The sequence below is a fragment of the Podarcis bocagei genome, assembly GCF_964188305.1.
Source record: "Podarcis bocagei genome assembly, chromosome: 8".
Lineage (NCBI taxonomy): Eukaryota > Metazoa > Chordata > Lepidosauria > Squamata > Lacertidae > Podarcis > Podarcis bocagei.
In genome coordinates, this window is record NC_138133.1 from 46,368,837 (window position 1) to 46,391,327 (window position 22,491).

Consider the following 22,491-nt stretch of genomic DNA (forward strand, 5'->3'; position numbering starts at 1 on the left):
TTGAAAGCCAGGCACAATAGTTCTGTCTTACAGGCCCTGTGGAAGGAAGTTAAATCCTGCAGGGCCCTGGTCTCATGGGACAGAGCGTTCCACCAGGTTGGAGCCATCACTGAGAAGGCCCTGGCCTTGGTGGAGGATAATCTGACTTCCTTATGTCCTGGGACCTCTAAACTATGATTATTCATGGACCTTAAGGTCCTCTGCGGGGCATACCAGGAGAGGCGGTCCCGTAAATACGAGGGCCCTAAGCCACAAAGGGCTTTAAAGGTCAAAACCAGCACCTTAAACCTGACCCGATACTCCACCGGGAGCCAGTACAACTGTTAAAGCACTGGCTGAATATGCTCCCATGGCAGGGACCCTGTGAGGAGCCTCGCTGCAGCATTCTGCACCCACTGGAGTGTCCGGGCCAGTTTCAGGGGCAGTTTCAAGAACATACAATTGTCAAGCCAGGAGGTGATCGGCGTATGGATCAATGTGGCCAGATCGGGGCAGGAAAGGTAAGGGACCAACTGCTTAATGCGGCTTAATGGTTTGTTTGTTTGTTTGTCTGTCTGTCTGTCTGTTTCTCTCTCTGTGTGTTTCTTTTGAAGCCAGTTTTGTGGTCTATATACAATCCTGCTACTGCTTATGTGCAGAAGAGCTCTCTCCACATGTCTTTGTGTTGATTTGGCATTTCCTTGTGCTTGCTTCTTAGCCTTCTTCGAGAAGAATGGGTTTGTCTTGCGCCAACTGTCACACTACGACCACCACCCTCTGGCGCAGGAATGCAGAAGGAGAGCCCGTATGCAATGCCTGTGGCCTGTACATGAAACTTCATGGGGTGAGCAGCTACTTCATATTATCAGGAGCTATTTCAGTCCTTGCTTGATGCATGCTTAATGGCCAGCCAGCACACCATTCCTGAGATGGAACACGCATTTAGTTTCACAGGGGACCCAAGTCCAACTCTGCTAGGAGGGTGAAAGGGGATTGGGGTGGGGAGAGCATCTCTTATCCCTCCCATTTTTATTTTTATTTTGCATGTATGCAATTGTACTTAGCTACTAAATGATAGGGGATGTCAATAGAGAAATCCACGGCCCCACGTCATGTCGCAGCCCATCATTTAATGTTCCAGTAAAGAGTAATTTAAACAGAAAACAGAAGTCACTGATTGCTGCTGCTGACAGGTCTTGGGTATTATTTATTGGTTTAATAATTGGGAGATTTATGAACCGCTTAATCGAAGAGTGGTTTCAGTAGTGTACAGATATAATTGTAGATGAAGCACAACCAAAAATCCACAGAACAATTAGAAAACACAAATATACATAAAACGATTATTAAAACAAAATTAACATCAGTTACACATTTAAAACAAATATAGCCAATGAAATTATGTGTTGGGATAGGTTTGACAAAACAAACAAACAAAATTCATTAGGCATCTAAAACAAGATAGCGAGGGTGCCTGCCTATTGTCAAGAGTCAGGAATTCCAAAGCACAGGTTCTGCCGCATTAAAATATCAAATATCAAATGTGGAACAGACATTGTATAGCACTTGTAAAAGTGCAAATTCTATTTCGGAGAAAGGGAACAGCCTTCACTTTGAAGGAATAGTTTGCTGCAGTGGTTCCCAATGAGTGGTCCGTCTGCATAGTAACAAAAACTATGATAGAGATATCAAAGTTTTCAAAAGTAGGGGTTACATTGCTTGGCTTTTGAAAAACAGGGGCTCTGCAGTACTTAGCAAATTGGGAACCACTGGTTTACTCCACATGTAAAATATTCTAGCCACATAGAAGTTCTTCAATAGTGCAGACAATCGAGAGAAATGAACGCAAGTTTTCAGGGAAAGGCTTTTGATAAGAAAGGCTGCAAGTTTGATGGGAAAGGCCCAACTATTTAGTAGATGGATGAGAAATGGTTGGACTGAGTCTAGCACTGTTCCCATTCTACCATCTTCTTAAGGATGCTGAATATGCATAAGGTTTATAGGCCTAAAAGATCCCACACATATATGTGCAGCGCTATATCTGCACAGAGTACAATGTCCATTACAGAATCAAGTGTCACTGTTTGCCAGCCAGATATAAAAAAACCAAAAACCATATCCTATGACCACTCCTCTGTGTACCTACGGGGTGTAGAACTGAAGAAAGAGAAATAGTGAAATTTTACATGAATAGTGGTTACATAATGAATCAAACATCATGTCTTAATGCCATTATTTTCACTGTAATTTTGCTTATAGTAGGATGTGTCTAATGTAGCCAAAGACAAAACAAATTTCAGATTTTTTTAAATTTTGGGGGTATTGCATTTTAGGTGCCCCGACCCCTTGCTATGAAGAAAGAGGGAATTCAAACCAGGAAACGAAAACCAAAGAACTTGGCTAAGACAAAGTCATGCTCGGGTAAATATAATGAAAGGGTTTGTGGAGGGGCAGAGATTTGTCCATCTGGAGAACGCAAAGTTCTAACTTGGGTGCTTCCGTTGCAGGTAATAATAGCAATAATGCCGTTCCTATGACTCCAACTTCCACGTCTTCTACGAACTCAGATGACTGCCGAAAAAATGCTTCCCCTAGCACACAAACCACAGCCTCAGGGGTAAGTAACAAAATAGTATCCATGCTTGCAAGCGAGTAGATTTCTGTGGCGCATGTTATCTCCATTTTTATCTTATCTAGTAGAACAGTAATCTAAATAAACTTTTCAGTTAGGGAGCTGATACTGGACGGGGAATATCTGAGGAAATTACCTATAAACGCAAACACAATGTAAAACTAAAGTACTTCACAAACATCTTTATTAAGTTACAAGATTTATCTCTTATTTATACTGTGTCGTATCCTATCTTATATTGTACCGTGCTGTACAATAGGCGTTGGCCCTGATCCAGGCTGGGGTGATCCACGGGCTAAAACAAGTTTCCGCTTTTTGAAAGCTGTATATTCTAAAATCCTTCATGATCAGCAGTCATAGCAGGGAGTTGGGTCAGATACATAGATATTAGCAGAAAGCACAGTACTGAAGCTCTACTTGCAGACCATCTCCCCACTCACGGGTCCAGTCTAGGAAATGCTACCTTTTCTGATGGTGATGTATTTGGTAGGGAGGTAAATGGGCAGAAGATAGGTACTTTTACTTCCAATGTACATTTTATTTCAGCATTGAGTACTGTAAATACCTTGTTGATAAGGTTAATTAAGTGAATATAATCCACCTTTGTGAGATAATGATGGAGAGCCATTAATGCTCAACACACTTTATACAAGTATATGTCAGGGCTGTCAAGCATTTAAATTAGAATTGGGTATTTGGCTGAACATCTTCCTTTTCCACTGAGTAGCCAATTAGGCTGTTATTCTATGCATGCTACTTGGAAGTAAGTCCTGCTCAAATCAGTGGGGCTTACTTCTGAGTAGACATGCACCAACTTGATTTTACATTTTGATGCAGTTGCATATTGCTGACATCTCAATATGTATGGCTTTTTGAAACATTGCTCCAGATTGCATGTCATAATAAGCCATGGTGAACGGTAAAAATATAGGCTCTAATTTCCAATAGGAGGCTGTGTAGCACCTACACTGGGCCAGACCCAAAAGGGGGTTGAGGCACAAGCAGCCGTTTCCTATGGAAAATGAGAAATATTTTTTTAGCATTGCCACTTGCTTTACCCTTCCATTTTCTCCATAGACTTTAAAAAAGAAAAGAAAAAAAACCAACAAAGTTTGTTTATAAAGCTCTCCAACCTCCTTTATCTGTACTGGCTGTGCAAAATGCAAAAAGAACTCTGTAATCCCAGCAGAAGAATGCAAATAATGTCAAGACTCAGTTGAATGCACAGCTGAACTGCAAGCCTTGCTTTACAGCTATTCAGAGCCTCAAACTTCAAAATGCAATTGCACCCCCCCAAAAAAACTACACGCATCCAACTGCAAAATGCATGGACATTTTGAGCAAATTTGCAAATAAGTCTACCTCTCTGTTGGGACATTTCCCCATTGGCTTTGGTTTTCCTTCAGAAAACACAGTTGCAATTGACCATTCTGCAGAACATCAAAACTCTTTTCCCTCTCTGCTTTTTCCTGCTGATGGGCAGGAGGAGAACCCAAGGAGCCAGATGAAATCCAGCTCTGGGCCATATCCGGCCCAGGGGTTCATCACCCTTGATCTAGGGGGAAAGGGCATATTTCCTAAGTACGAAGTATTGCTGTTTGTGTGCTGGAATTTGGGCTCTATCCCCATAACAGAAGCGCGACTCTGAGAGGAGATGTTGGGCAGTGTGCATTCGATGTATATCCATTGCACATTCAGCTGTATAGCTATTCCAGCCATTTCCTTTACTGGCTTCAGTCGCTTCATTATGGCTTCCTTTTAGTTAAATAAGCTCCATAGCTATTTGTCTTATGATCCTTGTTTTCAGGGTCTCTTGTTCTCTGACCCAATTCCTTTTATTTGCTTCACTGCTCAAATATGCAGTTACATTGTGAAAGAGAAAACATATCCTCCTGCAACTCTTATTATGTATGGATGGACATTTACTACACTGCTGCTAGCTTGGCCTTGAACTGGTTGGCCTTCTAGTTACGCTTCTAAAAAAGCAGGACAGTATAAGAGGTGCTTTTCCTCCCCACAAATCCGTAACAGGACAAGCCAATGTGTTCTAACTTGGAATTATTTTGCACTGAGTTCCAATGAGTTTACTCCTAAGCACATTGACTAGGAGGTAAGCCCACCTCACCCCCATCACTGACTTACTTAGAGGCTTTTGGTCCTTTATTCAGCACAGGAATACTAGTGTCCAACTGGAATTTGCTGGAGAAAACACATGATGTATAGAGGAGAGGTGCATATCTCCAAACATGTACTAGGGAGACATGGATATTCACAACATTTGAGTATGTGGTCACCACATGTTCCTGAGGACTAGATTATGTCCTTCATATTTATCACACCAAATACCAACCAAACATAGATATGTCCTTAGTTGTGCATCAAGCAGATTGCCTTGTTTGGGCATTTCCAGCCAAATAGGGGTTTGGATTTGATGACCTTTTAAGTCCCTTCAAGCTCTTTAATTCTAGGGCTGTATGCACACCATACAATTGACTTTCCCCAAGGAATCCCAAGAACTGTAGTTTGTTAGCTATTGGCAATTGCAGTTCTATTGCGGGGGGGGGGGGAGTAAACTACAGCTCCTGGGATTCTTTTGGGGAAGCCATGGGCTTTAAATGTGTTTTGAATGTATGCTGTGCATGCAGTCAAAGTGCAAAGCATGCTATTTTTTAACATTTAGGGCAAGCTTGTGGTTTACAATACACCAACAACATAACAAATACATCCACCAGCAGTTCAGGCCCCCTAGAAAGACTTAACTTTGCCGAATTACAAAAAAAATACAGCTGCACTGAAACACATTTGTGGAGTTGTGAAACACTTGCTGAGGATTGGAGGTGGTGGTGGAGCTGTCAAGGTCATGGCTGGTGGCTGGTGAATGGCTTTAATTGCACAATGGGGGATAGATAGATAGATAGATAGATAGATAGATAGATAGATAGATAGATAGATGATAGATAGATAGATGATAGATAGATAGATAGATATAGATGATAGATGTGTGTGTAGTGGTAGATGAAGATAAGAATAGTGACCAGGACGAACAGCATGAGAAATGTTTGTCAGAGCAGTAAGAGACACAGCTGTAAGGTTGTTTGTTTGTTTCCGGGACTAAAGCCATTGCTACCTGTAGGAAACACACAGAAGTGGGATGGCAAGAGATGTGTGGGCACAACTTTAAACATCCAGACACTCCTGTCTGGAAAATTGGATTTGTCTAGATTTCCCAAATACATGTACACATTGTTTAAAGGTGAATTGTACATATGACTATTGTTTTGCACTGTTACACATCTGCTTCAAGAAACCCTACTGTATGTAGCACTAGGATTTCCCACAGCAATCATTAACCAGTAGCATATTGACCTAATCCCCAGTATTTGCTAATACAAACCACGTGAAAATGAGATGATGCAGTCCTACCTATCGTGCCCCTGACTGGACTGTAGAAACGGAAGGGACCCGTTCCATAGAAATGTGCGCCTGCTTGAATTATTACTTTCCCAGGGCTCACAGTTCACACCCGTAAATGGCTTGCTATAGTGACTGGTTCATATTGCCTGATGGTAAGGCTGTTTTGTGGTTGTAGATGTTGGCCACACATGGAGTATGGAGTTAGTTACACATCCTGGACTTGCTCCTGATGTCGGTCCTCCTGCCTAACTCCACCTCTGATGTCTGTGCACCTGGCCAGATCTGTTGCTTTGACTTCCATATGTTCAACTAAGTTCTGAATGGGGGACTTCCTGAAGGAGCCTTGGGCGACCAGGGCTGCTCATTGTAGGGAAAAGTCTATGTGAGTACCACTGGCTCTCCCTTCAAATCTTTACTGAATTTGTGGAGGTCAGAAGGTGAGAGCTGGGTTGGTGCACTGATGTTGGCAGAAACCAAGGCTGCACTTCACTCCTCACACCTGAGCCATGCACATTGAGGCGATGGGGATGGGAGACACTCAACTATTGTGCCTGTCTCTCATCCCAATATCCTCCACAGGGTGGATGTAGGGATAGATAAGAAGGATGTCACGTTAAAAATGCTGCAGATGATAACCCACCACGAAGCCACAATACGAGTACTTCACTCACGATTCTCCGAATACACTTGCTAGTTAAGTGATTGCAGTAATATTTCATTTCTGCAACTTTCCATACTTCTTATCTCTGGCAGCATGGAAAATTCCAAATTGGCACAAAAGAATATGAAGATTTTTTGGAAGACTTTTCAGTTCACAAAAAGGGAATTAATCAATTAGAGAAAACACATTCCTTTGCTTGTGCAGAAATGATTCATTCGTCTTTTCTAGACAACGGTGCCAAATGATTCCAAGCAATGTAGAGATTTGGTATAATTCATGTTGTCAGCAATAGTTTTTAGCCCAAATTCATTTTAATTCTCTTGGAAGGTAGAACTTTCAGGGCTGCAACCCACTTCCTTTCCTATGTATCCAAGAGGCAGGTTAGTTGGCCTTTTGCTTCCTCACTGACAACACCTGACAATGCACTCTTTGTCATTTGTAGTTTTGCCCCATGTTCACTGGGCTCCAGTCATTTCCATATGTGATCATATGTGGATGTTGGACCATAAACACTCCTGTCTAAGCCACATTTTAAACAGATGTTTTGAGACTACAATTCCCATCATCCCTGACCACTGGTCCTGCTAGCTAGGGATCATGGGAGTTGTAGGCTAAAAACACCTGGAGGGCTGAGGTTGAGGAAGCCTGTTCTATACCTATTGCTTGTGCATCTGTCTTCCATATGCTTATTACCAAATGATTATATAGCTGCAATCGAAATAATTCAACCCCCATTGCAAATCAGGTTTATTATCAAAATTTACAGGCTTTCAGCTGTTTGCAATGAGCAAATCAAGCAAAAGCAATTAAAATAGCTCAACACAACAGATGCTTCAAGTGGTTTCCCCAAATTCAGCTGAAATTGCAACTTATACTGGCTTCTCCAGTCTCACTATTATTCAACCCCTTCATGGCAAGCATATTTAGAACTTAGTACAACAAACTTTGGTGCTATGACCTGCTGCAAACGAGATGCATAACCAGACAGCAGCTTCCGGCAGCATTCCTGAGGAATCTTGGCCCATTTCTCATGAGCAACTGCTTCCAGTTCAGTAATATTCTTGGGTTTGCATGCTGCAACCACCTTCTCAAACCCCAGCAAATATTTTCTATGAGGTTCAATATAGCCACACCCTTAGAATGCTTAGAATGATTACTAGCATGTACCGTATTTTTCTGTGTATAAGACTAGGCTTTTTTCCTAAAAAATAATGTCCAAAATTTGGGAGCGTCTTATACACGAATGGATCTTTCCCCATTTTCTTAAATCAGAGTCCCCCAAAATAGGGGGCGTCTTATACATTCTATATTTATCTTCCACCAAAAGATGTGTCTCCTGTAATAATGCCACATCAGTTTTTAAGTATTTTTTTAGTTTATAGAGTACCCGTTTTCTTTGCTAGGGGAACCTAAGCTCTTAACACACCATGCAACAAATTTTAAAGTCATAATAAATCTATTAAAGTAAGTATAATATATATGTCATCTATAAGTATAGGACACATTACTATTCTCCATCTCTAAATCTCCTAATGCCCAGGCATAAAATACAACTACTAAAATCCATATTACTCATAAATGAAAAGGCAATATATTGGTGGCTACATTATTAGAGCACATTCCAGGCATTGAAAGTACAATGCTAAGAACCACAATATCCTTATAATATAGATATCTATAAAAGAAATGCATACCAAGCAAACATATTAAGCATATAATTTGTGTAAACTGACACATCGCATCTGTAAAAACTTGAAACGTCATTCCCCCCCCCCCAAAGAAAAGGTTGGGGGGGAGGGAGGGAGGGAGAGAGAGAGAGAGAGAGAGAGAGGGAGAGAGAGAGAGAGAGAGAGAGAGAGAGAGAGAGAGAGAGAAGGTGTATAAAGAAGAGTAAAAAACAGTGCATATTGGAAAAGGGAAATGAATCTAAAAAAATAAAGTCACTATAACTTCCATATTAGATAGCATATCTCACCTGCCTCCAGCTCTCTTCTCCCATTTATATTTATACCACAAAAAATAGAACACATCTGAACCTAGTAATGAATTTAAAATATGAATATCGTGTATATAGAATAATATGGGACTGTGCCTATGCTTGTTCCCCATTTGTTTTCAAAAAACAAACCAGTGTTAACAAGGGACTTGGCTACATTGGCAAAGAAAAAACGCCTTACATGTGTTGTTTCTGCATTCTAACACTGTGACACCAGATGGTGCTGTGGAGTTCCGTTTTTGCTTACCCGATTTCTCATACAAAGTTTGCAACACATTTAACTGAAACGCTTCTATGACATGTCTTTGAGAAGTAATAGCAGCTATGGGTACAACACAGAAGCAAATACCAAAAGGTTAACACAACAGAGCCTTTCCAAACTCCCTTCTTGCTGTACTTAAACTTTGTTTTGAACCACCGTCATTCTCACTCCCTGCTCAATCATGTCTCCCTAACCTGGTGCCCTCTAGGTGTTTTGAACTACAACTCACAGCAGCCATGGGAGATGTAGTCTACAGAACGCCAGGCTGGGGGAGGCCACACTAGGTACATAATTCATTACAGCAGCCTTCCTGTCCCTCCCCACTCCCATTTCTTATCTCTTGTCCCAAGGCCAGCTTCTGGAATTCACACTGATATTATGTTTTGAATACCCACCGCCAGTTGTCATATAGCCCAGACCCATTTTCTGTCACGCACAACCACACTCTGTGCACTGCGCCAGTGATAAAAGCACTCACATGTTTTCCTTGGGCCTAAAATAGGGTTTGATGTTGAATTGTGCTTTTAAAAAAAGCAGGAGGAAAGAAGGAAGGAAGCAAGGAAGGAAGGAAGCTGGAGAATCATGCAGTATGATTATAAAACAGATCTTAGCAATTTGGAACACCTTGCTATAATACATTATTGTGAAAAGAAAATAAAAAAGATTGGGATGACTGCAGCTTTGGGGGGATTCTTTTTTAGCGACTACCCTTGGGGATCAGTGCAGAAGCTGCAGCTAGTGCAAAGTGCCCCCTAGAGTGGCTGGGGCAACCCAGTCCAATGGGCAGGCTACAAGTTGTTGTTGTTGTTGGAATGCTCATTGGAGCATCTGACTGAACATTTTGTTTGTTTGTCTGTTTAGTTAATTAACAACATTCACATTAATAATAGAACAGATAAAAATACAATTTAAGGCCCTTACAAATAACAACTGGTATAAAATCCACCACTTAAACAGGCTTTTTGAGAGTAAACATATAGGTGCCGTAAAGACAGGAAAGATTGTGTCTGTCTGATCTATAATGGGATGGGAGAAGGAGGGGGATTCTGAAGATTAGGTGCCACCACATTAGAAGTCTGATTCCTACATCACAGGGAACAGACTTTCTGATGAAATCTACAGGGCACCTTCTCCTGCAGAGTACTGTGCTTGACTGTGTACATAAGGTACACCAGTGCTGAAGGAATTGCACTGCATGCCTATTCACTACCAAGCCAAGTTTAAGGATTTGTTGTCTACTGATAAGACCCCATATGGCTTAGGACCAGGCTATCTAAGAGAGTGGCTCCTCCTTTATAGAACATCCCATTAACTGAGATTGTCCTCATTGGCCCCATCTAGTTACACTGTTCCTAGTGGAGATACATCTAATGGCCGCTCGAAGAAGGGCCTTCTCTGTAGTAGCCCCCCACAACTGTGAAATGACCTTCCTTTAGAAATATTCCAGGCACATATGCTGCTGTTGCTTCACTAGTTGGTGAAAAGCTTCATACATATATCCTTCATGCCAGCTTTACTGACCATTTTGAGTTATGTTTTTTGCCTGGTTCGCATATTATGCTAAGCTAAACTATTGCTTAGCCGAAGAAACCTTGATTATAGCTCACCTTTAGTGAGGAGGGAGCTTAACTATGAGCCCTATTTCAGACAATACTTTGGTTTAGTTCACCACATCATGTCAATGAAAAATACCAGGGGGAGCAAAGCGGTTGTGAGTTCCTCTCCAGGAATACTTATACAGTCCTGCTAAGCTATGGTTTGGTTTTGTGTGGCTTACTGCTATTTTATTGTACTGGTGTTATGGGGGGCCTTTGGGGCCTTCTGTGTCCAGATCTAACCCAAAGACACTGAACTGATTCACTTCATGCATGTTTCACACCACTTCCACTTCTTCAAACTGAATGATGTTCTCATCACTTCTCAGCCGAATGAGTGGATGGGTAGTAATTCCTGTGATTGTGTCAGCAGTCCCCCAGCCTGGCCAGGCAGATTTGCTTTTCCTTGATAAATATGTGCTACTTTACAGCTTTTGCTTGCTTTCCTTCTGCTGCAGGCGGTTTCTTCAGTGATGTCCGGCCGGGGAGAGAATGCCAGCAGTCCCGAGACTAGCACACTCAAATATTCCGGCCAGGAAGGGCTGTATCCAGGCGTCAGCTTGACCTCCACTGCAGAAGTCACGGCCTCTGTGAGACAGGATTCCTCCTGGTGTGCCTTGGCTCTAGCATGAAGTGGCGATGAGTCAGTGGTGCTGGATCCATGCACTGGGCATCAGCCAGCCAGCAACACTTGTGTTTTTTGTTTTTGTTTGTTTTTTGTCCCAAGAAGCGGTGACTATGATGACAAGGACATTCCTTGCCAGTCATTTTTGTGCCTTGATTCTAGCGTGTGTGTGTGTGTGAGAAGGGGGGGTGTTTTTTTCCTTCTCATGGTCTCTGCTTGATTGCCCAGGTCCTCAGCTATGCAAGACAACCAAAGGAGTCCAAGCCACTTCTCTTAGCTCAACAAGGAGTGCCCATATGCACTGTTGCTACATCTTCACCACAACCACCAGTGCCGCCTCATGTATTTGTGGATTGTGTATTTTTTTTCCCTATTCCCACTCGACCAACATTCAAGATCTGATTGGTGTTGATATTATTGTAAGACAAAGTAGGCAAAGCTTGAATTATAGAGCAACACAGAAGAGCTAAGCAACAAGTGAGCATATATTGAACTTGATAGTTTGAGGCAATCTCCTCTTGCAGGTCAGTGTTTCAGCTAGTGCCTTCCACTCACGACACGCCCCCATTTCTGAGTAGCTTTTCCGAAGCAGACTTCCAATACAGCCTAATGAAGGAAAGAAACACATTTTGGTACCCCCCCTTCTCCCATTAGAACTGGCTATTAAGAACTTTCGTTTCTAACATTTGCATTGTTCTTTTTAACATATACTGTGATGGAGGAGGACAGAGCGTCTATGTTGTGGCTGAACTGTATGTAGTCAGTCAGACTTTGTAAACAGGGTAGCATTCAGATTTTTTTCTCCCCCTTCCATATATACAATAATTTTGTTTTTTATATAAAAAGTGCAATTTGTCTTGCAGCAATCAGTGTTAAATCATCAGCATAAGATTTAACAACAGTTTTTATATGAATGAATGGAATGAATGTAAACATTTTAACTTAATGGTACGTAAATAATTTAAAAGAAAATAGTTAACTAGGCATCCTTTTGTTGCAAGTTTTTTTTTTTTTACTGTAACAGAAAACATTCTTCTGTGTTTCTGATTTATAAAGTACAAGTTTCAAGAACAAACGTTTTCTCAGGAAAAGAAATTGACCCTACCTGTCTATCTGGACATGAGCTTTTATATACACAGTCATCCCCACTATCTTGCCACGGAATAAACTATGTGCTAGAAGATTTATCAGTTGCAGTGAAACTTTACTACCTAATGGATAAAGTATGTAAATACTCCAACAAGATATTTAGGCATCTTTAAAATACTGGATGCAATCTGTATAATGTACCTGACCCATAGCTAGGTTGGTTTACATTTTTTTTAAAAGGGATGTCATGTGAAAAGTTTTCACCAGAGGTTTAATAATAAAAAGGTTATGTGTTTTTCTCTCTTTGTACAATGTGATTTCTCTTAAGTGTATCATACAATAGAGAGGTGTTCTCAAGGAGCAGCTACATACAAGTTTGGAAAGGAATCAAAAGAATATTCACCATTCAGGCACACAAATAATCCTATCTCATCTCATTTATCCCTAGCCAGCAATGCCAATGTTAGGATGGTTTTTGAACCAGTATAAGCTATACCAGAGGCTCTAAACCTGCAGCACTCCACACATTGCTCCAGTCATCAGTGACCAATGTGTTTGCTGGGAATGATGAACTGGAGGGCCAAAAAGAGATCTGGAGGGCTACAGGTCCTCGCAGAATCATAGAATTGTAGACCTGGAAAGGACCACAACTAGTCATCTAGTCCAACCCTCTGTTTTGCAGGAATCTTTTGCCCAATGTGAGCCTCAAACCCACAACCCTAAGATTAAGAGTCTCATGCCCTACACTCAGGGAGCCAGTCAATGACATCTACCAGCTGAGATATCCCAGGTCATACTTTGGTTTTGAAGGGCAGGTTTCACCTTTTGACACATTATACCTGTTTTGTCAACTTCCCTTGCATGGATGTTTTTGGAGCTGATGGTTTTGGACTCCCATCAGCTGCAACCAGTGTGACCAATGGCCAGGGATAATGGGAATTGCAGCCCAGCAGCATCTGCAGTGGCTGATGGTTCCCCATGGCTGTCCGAAAGGATGCAAGGAAACCTGCTTATTCTAGACTGCAATACTAAACCCCGCTGAAAAGAATTAAACTTGGGTAGGGTCACACACCTTTTTTCTCACTGACATGTTCAGTGAATGTAATATCCAGCCTTTTGGCAGGACAAAAGTCTTCAGGGGCTTTTAAAAAGCTTGTTCTAATCTTTAGATTCACAGCATTTTTATCTCCCCCCTTCACTTTTTATAGCACATTTCTAATTATCATAATTTTACACATAATATACAACATGAAGACAGACATGAAGACAGACTGAAAAGCCAACTTCACACTTAACCTGATCTTAAAGCTCATGATTTTGAAATTGTGGATTAGCTGTACTCAGGTTTTTTAAAAGACTCAACCAGTAAGCGGTGACTACTCAAACTTCCATTTTGGATTTCAAAATCAAGCACAAATAAAATGTCATGACTTCTAGTACTCCCACTGGTCACACAAGGGATCAATCAAAACGTTAGATAACACACCAGCCATCTATTCAGTACTTCAGACAGAAGTGCCATGTCTACAACCCCACATACTGGATGCAAGGAGGTAAGTTGCCTACCTGATGTGGTGATCTGTGGTGCATAGATCCTAGCCAAAAGGGTGAGCCAAATAGGGATTCTGAGATCCTAGCCAAATAGGGATTCTGAGGCTGTACATAAATGACCCTTCTTGACATGGCTGTAAATATGGCTATCTGAAATGTCTTGCTTGCTTTTCAGCCTTCATGCCTATGTATGGTTTGTGGGAGGAGGGGATTTCCACAACTAAAATGTGTGCGTGGTGAACTGGTTGTCATGTGCATAGGGTTGCCATGAGCACAAATTGCCTGAATGCCCATGATGAGAAAAATCAGCACCCAGCTTGATGGTAGGTTATGTAGACAATGTGTTGAACTACCTACACAATCTAAACAGGGGGAAAGTCTGCATGGGTTGTCAGAATGCACCCAACCCCACTAATCATCTATGTTAGCCTTTGGAATATGTCAAGGAAGGGGGGAATTTTTTTCGGGGGGAGCATTGCTCTCTACACAAAATATAGGTCTTTGTGTTTCTATTTCTTCAGTGTCACCATGTGTAGAAGCTGAACTCTGGGGCTGGAGTTTCAGTAAAGCAGTTGATTGACTCATTAATTTCCTTAACAGATGCACTTTTTGATCTGTATCAAAGGGCAAATATGTGTAATAACAGGGAGTAATGAAATGACATGTAATAAAAAAGGGGCTGATGCAATTATGAAATATTTTCTCCTTGCCACTCTCTTTTGCTGACTCTGTGGAAAACAATATTTCAAACATGTATAGCATTGTCCTTAACATCTCTGAAATGCTTTTGAGATGGAGTCCATTGACCGGTTAATCTGAGATTGTTAGTGACTTGTAGTCACCTAGTCTGTTCTTGACAATTTACCATTTGTCAGATGACCTGTCAACAATGTATTAACACGTGGACATTCCTTCTATGGAGTCAGGCCATTGGTCCAACTTGCCTAGTAAGTAACCAAGGTTCAGATGGCGACGTTTCTATATGCCAAAGCTCCCTGCAGATCTCTCACACTAGGCATAGGGTTGGGACTGAGTGACCACAGGAACATTGAGGTGGGGAGTGCGCACACACTAGTGCGCCTTTTCCTGCTTTTAAACTGTTGTGTGTTCAGGTGGAAACCCAAACATGTCTCCTTTCTGTCAGGCATCTTAATATTTTTGCATGGCTCCTGATTGTGTGGCACCAGCAAAATACAATGCAAATTTGCATATGACAGAAAGAGACTGGAAAAAGCTAGTCCATTGTATGTGGCCTTCCCCCTGTCTGAATCTTTCCTGCTTCCTAGCAAAACTGGGTTCATCCACCCACTTCCATATTAGACAACTGTTCACCTCGAGCCATTTCTCTCTTACCTTTGCAATAGTATCTCAGGCCACACGGGTTGGGTAGCCCATGTAATGTATCATTATTAACCCTCTCTTAATATTTCTGTAATGGCATTTCAAGCTGCAAAAGCCACTCTACCCTTAAACCATTTTAATCTTCCATAAATACCGCAATTGCAACTCTGGTGTGGTTACTGCCAGCTGTTTGGAAGAAGCACACTCCTATTTGGTTCTTATTGATGACTGCCTAATTTTCCAGAGTGAGCCAAGGTTGTCACAACTAATTCAATCCTATCTGCAGCACATAATGGTAAAGGTCCCAGGTGTAGTAGTGTGAGCACTGTCCGTGTACATGCATGTAAGATATGGCTTCATATGCATGTGTGTACAGACACACTAGCAGATCTAGTAACATGCTCTACAAAACCAGTTTCTTTCAAAGATTGATGGTGTCTTTGCAAAAACTTGTTTTGTTACACATTTCAGAAGTATTACAGAGGCAAAAAGCAAAAGCGATAAGCCTTCAAAGTGCTTTGGCTGAAACGGGGGTCGGGGGTGGACATCTGTCATGATTCTCTTTCCTCTTTTTCAACTTGTAGAAGCTGGGTTTATTTATTTGTTTTACATTTTTCATCCACATGCATGCGGTATTTTCCTTCTGGACAGTGTTGTCTTAACAGCCCTACAAAAACAGCATGAACATGAGAGGAAGCAATTTCTGGACATGCCACCTTTCTTCAATCTGTCACTGTATCAGTACAAGGAAAACTGCAGTCTCTCTTAGATTCTAGGCTATGGTACCATTCAGGACAAGGATAACGAACGGGACATGATAAGAAGCAATGAGAGGGGGGTGGGGCCTACACCCACTCCCATTGCTCTGTCCCAGCTTATGCTAACCTAGCAGTTTGAAAGCACACTACTGCAAGTAGATAAATAGGTACCGCTGCAACGGGAAGGTAAATGGCGTTTCTGTGAGCTCTGGCTTCTGTCCCTGTGTTCCATTGCACCTGAAGCGGTTTAGTCATGCTGGCCATATAACCCAGAAAGTTGTCTGTGGACAAACGCCGGCTCCCTTGGCCTGAAGCGAGATGAGTGCTGCACCCCACAGTCACCTTTGACTGGACTTAACCATCCATAGGTCCTTTACCTTTAACTATAAGATATGTGGCAGAAGATCAGTGAAATTCAGAAGATCAGTGAAATAAGCAGGCTTATTTTTAGCAGTTTGGTCAAATTTATTTTCTTTCAAATGAGTCAAGTGGAATACTATTTCAGATCTAGTTTCTTTTCTTTAATTGACGACATGCAACAGTTTCCAGTTGACTTCAGAGTAACCACCTGCATGTCTCCCCAGCTCAATAGCTCAAAAGAAACTTGCTAGGAATCTCACAGGGATTACTGGAATCCTGAACAGATATGAACATGTTGGGTCACAACATTGAACTGTAAGAATGAGAAAGAATTTGGTGGTGCCATTGATATATGTACGAATTGGGTCAAAAAAAGTTTGCTAAAAGTAAAATTTATTTTTAGTGAGTTGGGAAATGCAACTAGGAGTGCGTTGATCAAAACTGTAGATGGTCACCAAATGAAGAGGTATCAGGAATGTAAAGAATAATAAAAAGAGTTATGTACAATGGTCTTTTTCCCAACAAAGTCATTGCATGAGTGACTTTGCAGAGGAGGTTCCTCTCCATCTTCTCCTGCTTGCCCCCTGGACACCCTCCTCCCATCTACTTGCTCTACAGGTTCCCCCAATCCTCGGGAGCAGATTTGGAGTGGGGGGGGGACATGGGGAGGAGAGGTTTTGTTGCATGAACAGAAGTCATTTTTTCCATGCAATGATTGCTGGGATTCAACCTAATGAATTAATTATCTCAGAAAGTGGAAATGAAATAAGGGCAAAGTTATCTACATTTGGGGAGAAACCTGGATGCAGTTTTTACTATTGACATTTCTAGGCTGTCCTTTATCCGAGCAGGCATGGCCAAACTTGGCCTTCCAGCTGTTTTGGGACTACAACTCCCATCATCCCTAGCTAACAGGACCAGTGGTCAGGGGTGATGGGAATTGTAGTCCCAAAACAGCTGGAGGGCCAAGTTTGGCCATGCCTGACCTATGGAATTCTAGGTTGGTGAACATACAAAGTTGTCACTGGAATCTCTTTCATCACAGTTAGCTGGGGGAGATGAGATGTGCCTAGTTCTTATCAAGATTTTTTTTGAGAAAATGGTGAAACGGATGAGATATGGATGAGATATGCTGATGAGTCCTATCATGGGCTTACTGCTAGGTTTCAAGAATGCAAACTCAAATCTGATGTAACGTAATGTGTGAAGAAGGCCGTAGGCTCAGAAACTGGGAAACGGACCCTAAAAGAGCAACAAAACCCTCAGCAATTCCACTCGCTCATTAGGCTGCAGCCAACACGATACAATTCAAGTCAATAATATTCTCAACATTTTCAGCTGATTTTTCTCTTACCAGTCCTTCTGAAAATAATGCAAAGCAGTCTTTCTTAGCATTGCTCTGAGATAGCATAAGTGGTGTGATATAAGGACTTTAAAACAACAATCCTTACCTTTTCCACTTGCCCTCCACCCCCAAATGCAAACAAAACATAAATTCTGTTGGGAAGCAGCAGGGCAAAGGTCTCTGGAGCCGTGTTTATTGCACAATGTTGGCCCAATAAAAGTGTACTTTGCCCAGGATTGACCAAAGCGCAAGTCAGACCCACGCGCTACATTTAAAGTCCTCCTCCCTTTTATTAGGATATCTGATTTATTGGCCTGATTTGGTATGGAGTTTGGGCTTTATGGTGGGACACTGTACTACAACGCAGAAACTAAGGGGGCTAGCAGGGAGTAGTGGGAGAGCATGAAACTATAATTACAGAATGACAGGATGAGCTTTATAGTTCGAGAATGTTGTGTTCTCTGCTAAAACCATGCAAAATTTGTTTCTCATAAAAGTGAAACAATTCTCCCATCGCTGTACCCAAATTATCAGATGAAAGCTGGATTTACTTATATACCATGTTAAAATTCTGAAGCAGATGGTACTTATATAAGCAAAGCTGTCTCTAGAGCCAGTGTGGTGTAGTGGACTAGGACTTGGGTTCAAATCCTTACTGGGTGATATTTGGCCAGTCACTGCCTCTTAGCCTAATCTACCTCACAGAGTTATTGTGGGGTTTAAATCAGGAGGGGGAGAGAGAATCGTGTCCCCCTACCTTAAGCTCAGTATAGACTGCTCTGTAAGATCCTTCCCATTGTCAAATATTGTTGTGACTTTTGCAGCCTTTGACCATATTTGTCAGTTTGTTTCATAGTGCCTTTGATGAGATCAAACCAATGGCCTGTCTAGTCCAGTATCCTGTTCTCACAGTGGCCAACCAAATGACCATGGGAAACCAGGGAGCACAACACAAGGACAAAAGCCCTCTTCCCTCCTGTGGTTTCCAGCAACTGATATTCAAAAGCACTGCTGCCCCCAACGGTGGAGGTAGAACATACCTATCATGCCTAGTAGCCATTGATAGGCCCACACATCCCTGAATTCGTCTAATCCTATTTTAAAACCATCAGAGTTGGTGGCCATAACTGCGTCCCGGGGGAACGAGTTCCATAGTTTAACTAGGTGCCGTCCTGTCTCTTATCTGTCCTTAATCTTCCAACCTTCTGCTTCATTGGATGCCTGCAAGTTCTAGTGTCATGAAAGACGGAGAAAATCTTTTCTCTACCCCCTTTCTCCATGCCATGCATAATTTTATAACTTGGTAACTTGTTATAGTTCATTGTAATTAAACCTGTAAACCATATTGGCCTTGATTTTTCTAATTTCCAGTTGCAATTGCTTAAGGTAACCTTTAGGGCCCCAGTTTACATTTTGTGTTTACTTTTTGTGATTGTTCAACATTCAGGCAAGCTTGCTAGGCTGCACAGCAAGAAATATCCGTTAATCTGGAAACATAATTAATTATGGGAGTGGAAATGGCAGGTTCTCCCAGTCCCTGGAATGGATCTGCTGGAGAGGGTGGGGTGGGTGGAGCAGAAGGCTTGACTCTGCCACTTAAACAGTTGCTTAGAGCCTTTCCATGCCAGTAGGGAATACACAGCAAGAGCAGCTCTTAACTGTGTCTACAACTAAGGAAGCAAGCAATGCTTAGCAGAATGCCTGTTCTGGAATTCACTGCAAGGAAATGAGTTTCTTTCCAATCAGAAACACACTTTCCCACAACCTAGTCTAGAAGTGGGGGATTGAATCAATGACTTCAGCTCCGGATGTGGCACCAAATGGGCCAGATGTTTCTGGGATATATTCTAGGAAGCGAGTGGTGGAATGATGTGAACATGCCCTTGGTTTATCCCACAAATTAGGATTAAAACTGCTGTCATATTCTGTATTTTCAGAAGAGTGTGAAATATGTTTTTGGAGTTAAATTTAACAAAACCGCTGCTTTTTAAAAAATGTTTTCTCTTCCTTTAGTTTTTTGGACACTCAAATTACAATTCCATTCTTCGTGTTTTGAAACTATTTACTGCTTGTAGGCTTAAAATAAAGGCAGTAGGTGCTTGTAACTGACAAATGCTTTCTTTGGTTGTACATGTACGCTTTCTCGTAATTAAGAAAGGAAGCCAGACTTCCTTCTTCTCAAGCCGTGCCAGACATAAAGTCTCACATTGCCAGACTCTTGCAGTCTTCAGTATTCCTGTTATGTCTCTTCTCATAGATCCATATCTCGATAATCTGGGGATGAGAAGATAAAGGTAAGGGAGCTTCACCCATGGAAACATCCATCCACTGTGAAGTATGCTTAGGCCCTGAAGGTATTTCCCAAAAGATCAGTATGCTGATTTGTTGAACATTTGCATTCCACATGGGACTGTGCCAATCTCCATGCTCAGTGCCTACGACTGGCACACCAGTGTGGATGGCACAGCAACAGCCGCTTCAAAACAGGGATGGTAGTTAACACCTCTTTCCTACCCTAGTTAATAGGTCTTCCCTAGAGATACTGTAAGATGCTACTCACACCTCTTCCTACCCCACCTCATGTCTGGTTTGGCATATCTTCTGCTGCTGGGAGTAACATATGGAAGTACTCTGAAACCACCAGCTGTCCAGGATCCATTTTGATTCATTTCTGCTGATGGGCTGGCTTTTAAAAGTTGCTCATGGGATACATGCATATAAGAACAGTTATATCAGAACGGAATATAAACATATGGATCAAAAGCAGGGATGAGCAGCCTATGGCTCTCCAGATAGCGTTGAGGGATGACAGTTCCCTAAACCCATGACTATTTGACATGCTGGCTTGTGAGTTGTGGCAACCTGGGGTCTAAGAACATCTGGAGGGTCACAGGTTTCCCCACATTTATGTTCCATGTAGGGACACAGGTGGCGCTGTGGGTTAAACCACTGAGCCTAAGACTTGCCAATCAGAAGGTCGGCGGCTCGAATCCCCATGACGGGGTGAGCTCCCGTTGTTCGGTCCCTGCTCCTGCCAACCTAGCAGTTTGAAAGCACGTCAGAGTGCAAGTAGATAAATAGGTACCACTCCGGCGGGAAAGTAAACGGTGTTTCCATGCGCTGCTCTGGTTCGCCAGAAGCGGCTTAGTCATGCTGGCCACATGACCCGGAAGCTGTACGCCGGCTCCCTCGGCCAATAAAGCGAGATGAGTGCCGCAACCCCAGAGTCAGCCACAACTGGATCTAACGGTCAAGGGTCCCTTTACCCTTTATGTTCCATGAGCATAAAAGAGTTACAAGAGAATTGGTCATTGTATCATAGCTCTCTTCCTTTTTTTGCAGACAACATAACAATACCTGTGATGAAATCTTCTAACCTGTAGTTTAACCCAGTTGTTCTCAGAATATTTTACCAGGGTCATGTACAAACAGAATCCAGCTTCAAGGTAACCTGCTAGACCCACATGCTGATCTTGGACCCAGCAGTCTGGTGACTTTGGGCGTTACAGGATGTGGAGTGTGGCAGGGATTCGCTTTTCAGTTGTTACATTTATATCCCACTATTCCCTCCAAGGGGCTCAGGGCAACACATACCCTTCTCCCCATCCCATTTTATCCTCACAACCCTGTGAGGGAAGTAGCTATAATTATGAAACCATTCAGCTTTCCTGCTTTCCCGAATCTCTCCAAGAGTTGAGCACCCATGCAGCCTCCGCCACCACATCCCCTTCCCTGCGGCCATTCCCCTAATTCCCTAAGAGCAGCAAATAGGAAGCAGCTCAGGTTTAACTGAGGCAGCGCCATAGTGAAGCCAGCAGGAAGCATCTCTACAAAGAAGGCAACTTGGAGCTGCCACATGGCATCCAGAGATCTACACTTAGGTTTATTGATCTAGCAGGAGCTCCAACAGAAACAATTTCTCCAAGCCATTCCCCTAGACCCTTTGTATCCCCTCTCACCTGCTGCGCAACACACCTGGAGACTTGCTCATTGCAATAACAACAGGGCAGGTTCAGGTGGATTATACAATGGAAGGGGAAATGACAGAACAAACCACACCTGCTTTGTCACACACACACCCCTTTACTGGGGACTTTCAAGGTATCAAGTCAATGTCCAGGCTGCAATCTGGCAACCCTCTGAGCATTCTCTAGGCCACAGAGGCTCCAAAAGAATTTTGCAGTTATGCAAATTAACTGAGCTGTGAGAACCTAGCCTCAAGGAACTCCTGCAGAAGTGAAGTTTTCAGTCTTTAGTGTTCCCATGCATACAGGGCTGTTTTCTCTCCCCCCCCCCCGGTTGTGTACAAAATAACTCTTTGCTATCCTTTCCTTCCTTTGTCCTTCACCACGGTGAGATCACCAATAGATTCTTTCAACAAACCTCCATATACAGTACTGGGTTCCATCCATAAGAGGAAGGAAGTTACTGTACTAATATAGAGTTTGGCCCCAAACCTTTCTTTAGCCTTACTCAATTCAGAAAACATGCATCTCCTTTCACTTGTATTATTCCCTGTGCAGGTAACCAGTTGAACCCTATTCATGATGGGGATAGGGAATTGCAATTATGCCCCTTCGCTTTTCTGTCTTGAGACATAAACCACTTGCCAGAAGCATTCTTTAAAAAAACATATTTATGATTAATTGCTTCTCCCATCATCTTATTTTTTATTCCCCCCCCCCCCCAACTTGGTCTTTCCATCCTGCCATGACAAGTGTGGTAATGTATGTCACAATTTCTGCCACTGCAATTCTTGTTATACCTGTCCTATCTATTCCATATGCCCGCAGGATAGGGTGACATGCTCCATCAGGCTCTTTCCTCAACTTTATTCGACTCAACTAACAGCAGCCATTCCATCAGGCTGCTGAAGGAGAGAC

At 42.3% G+C, this 22,491-nt stretch overlaps 1 protein-coding gene and 1 long non-coding RNA gene across 5 annotated transcripts in view; one reads left to right on the forward strand and one right to left on the reverse strand.

The window, feature by feature from the left end:
* GATA6 (GATA binding protein 6) overlaps positions 1-12,552 on the forward strand; it is a 34,396-nt gene extending 21,844 nt beyond the window's left edge. For 3 of the 4 annotated variants that reach the window (XM_081205754.1, XM_081205755.1, XM_081205756.1), the window contains exons 4-8: positions 357-500; positions 698-823; positions 2,313-2,400; positions 2,487-2,596; positions 10,998-12,552. In XM_081205754.1, the coding sequence (XP_081061880.1) occupies positions 357-500; positions 698-823; positions 2,313-2,400; positions 2,487-2,596; positions 10,998-11,171 (642 nt within the window). In that variant the 3' untranslated portion in view covers positions 11,172-12,552. The remainder of the gene's footprint in view (positions 1-356; positions 501-697; positions 824-2,312; positions 2,401-2,486; positions 2,597-10,997) is intronic. The other variant, XM_081205757.1, reaches the window with a different exon arrangement.
* Positions 12,553-15,560: 3,008 nt separating this feature from the next.
* LOC308593515 lies at positions 15,561-19,885 on the reverse strand. The gene is made up of 2 exons (XR_014010992.1): positions 19,815-19,885; positions 15,561-15,812 (listed from the first exon to the last, which is right to left on the reverse strand). It is a non-coding gene; the product is annotated as an uncharacterized lncRNA (long non-coding RNA).
* Between the last annotated feature and the right edge of the window lie 2,606 nt (positions 19,886-22,491).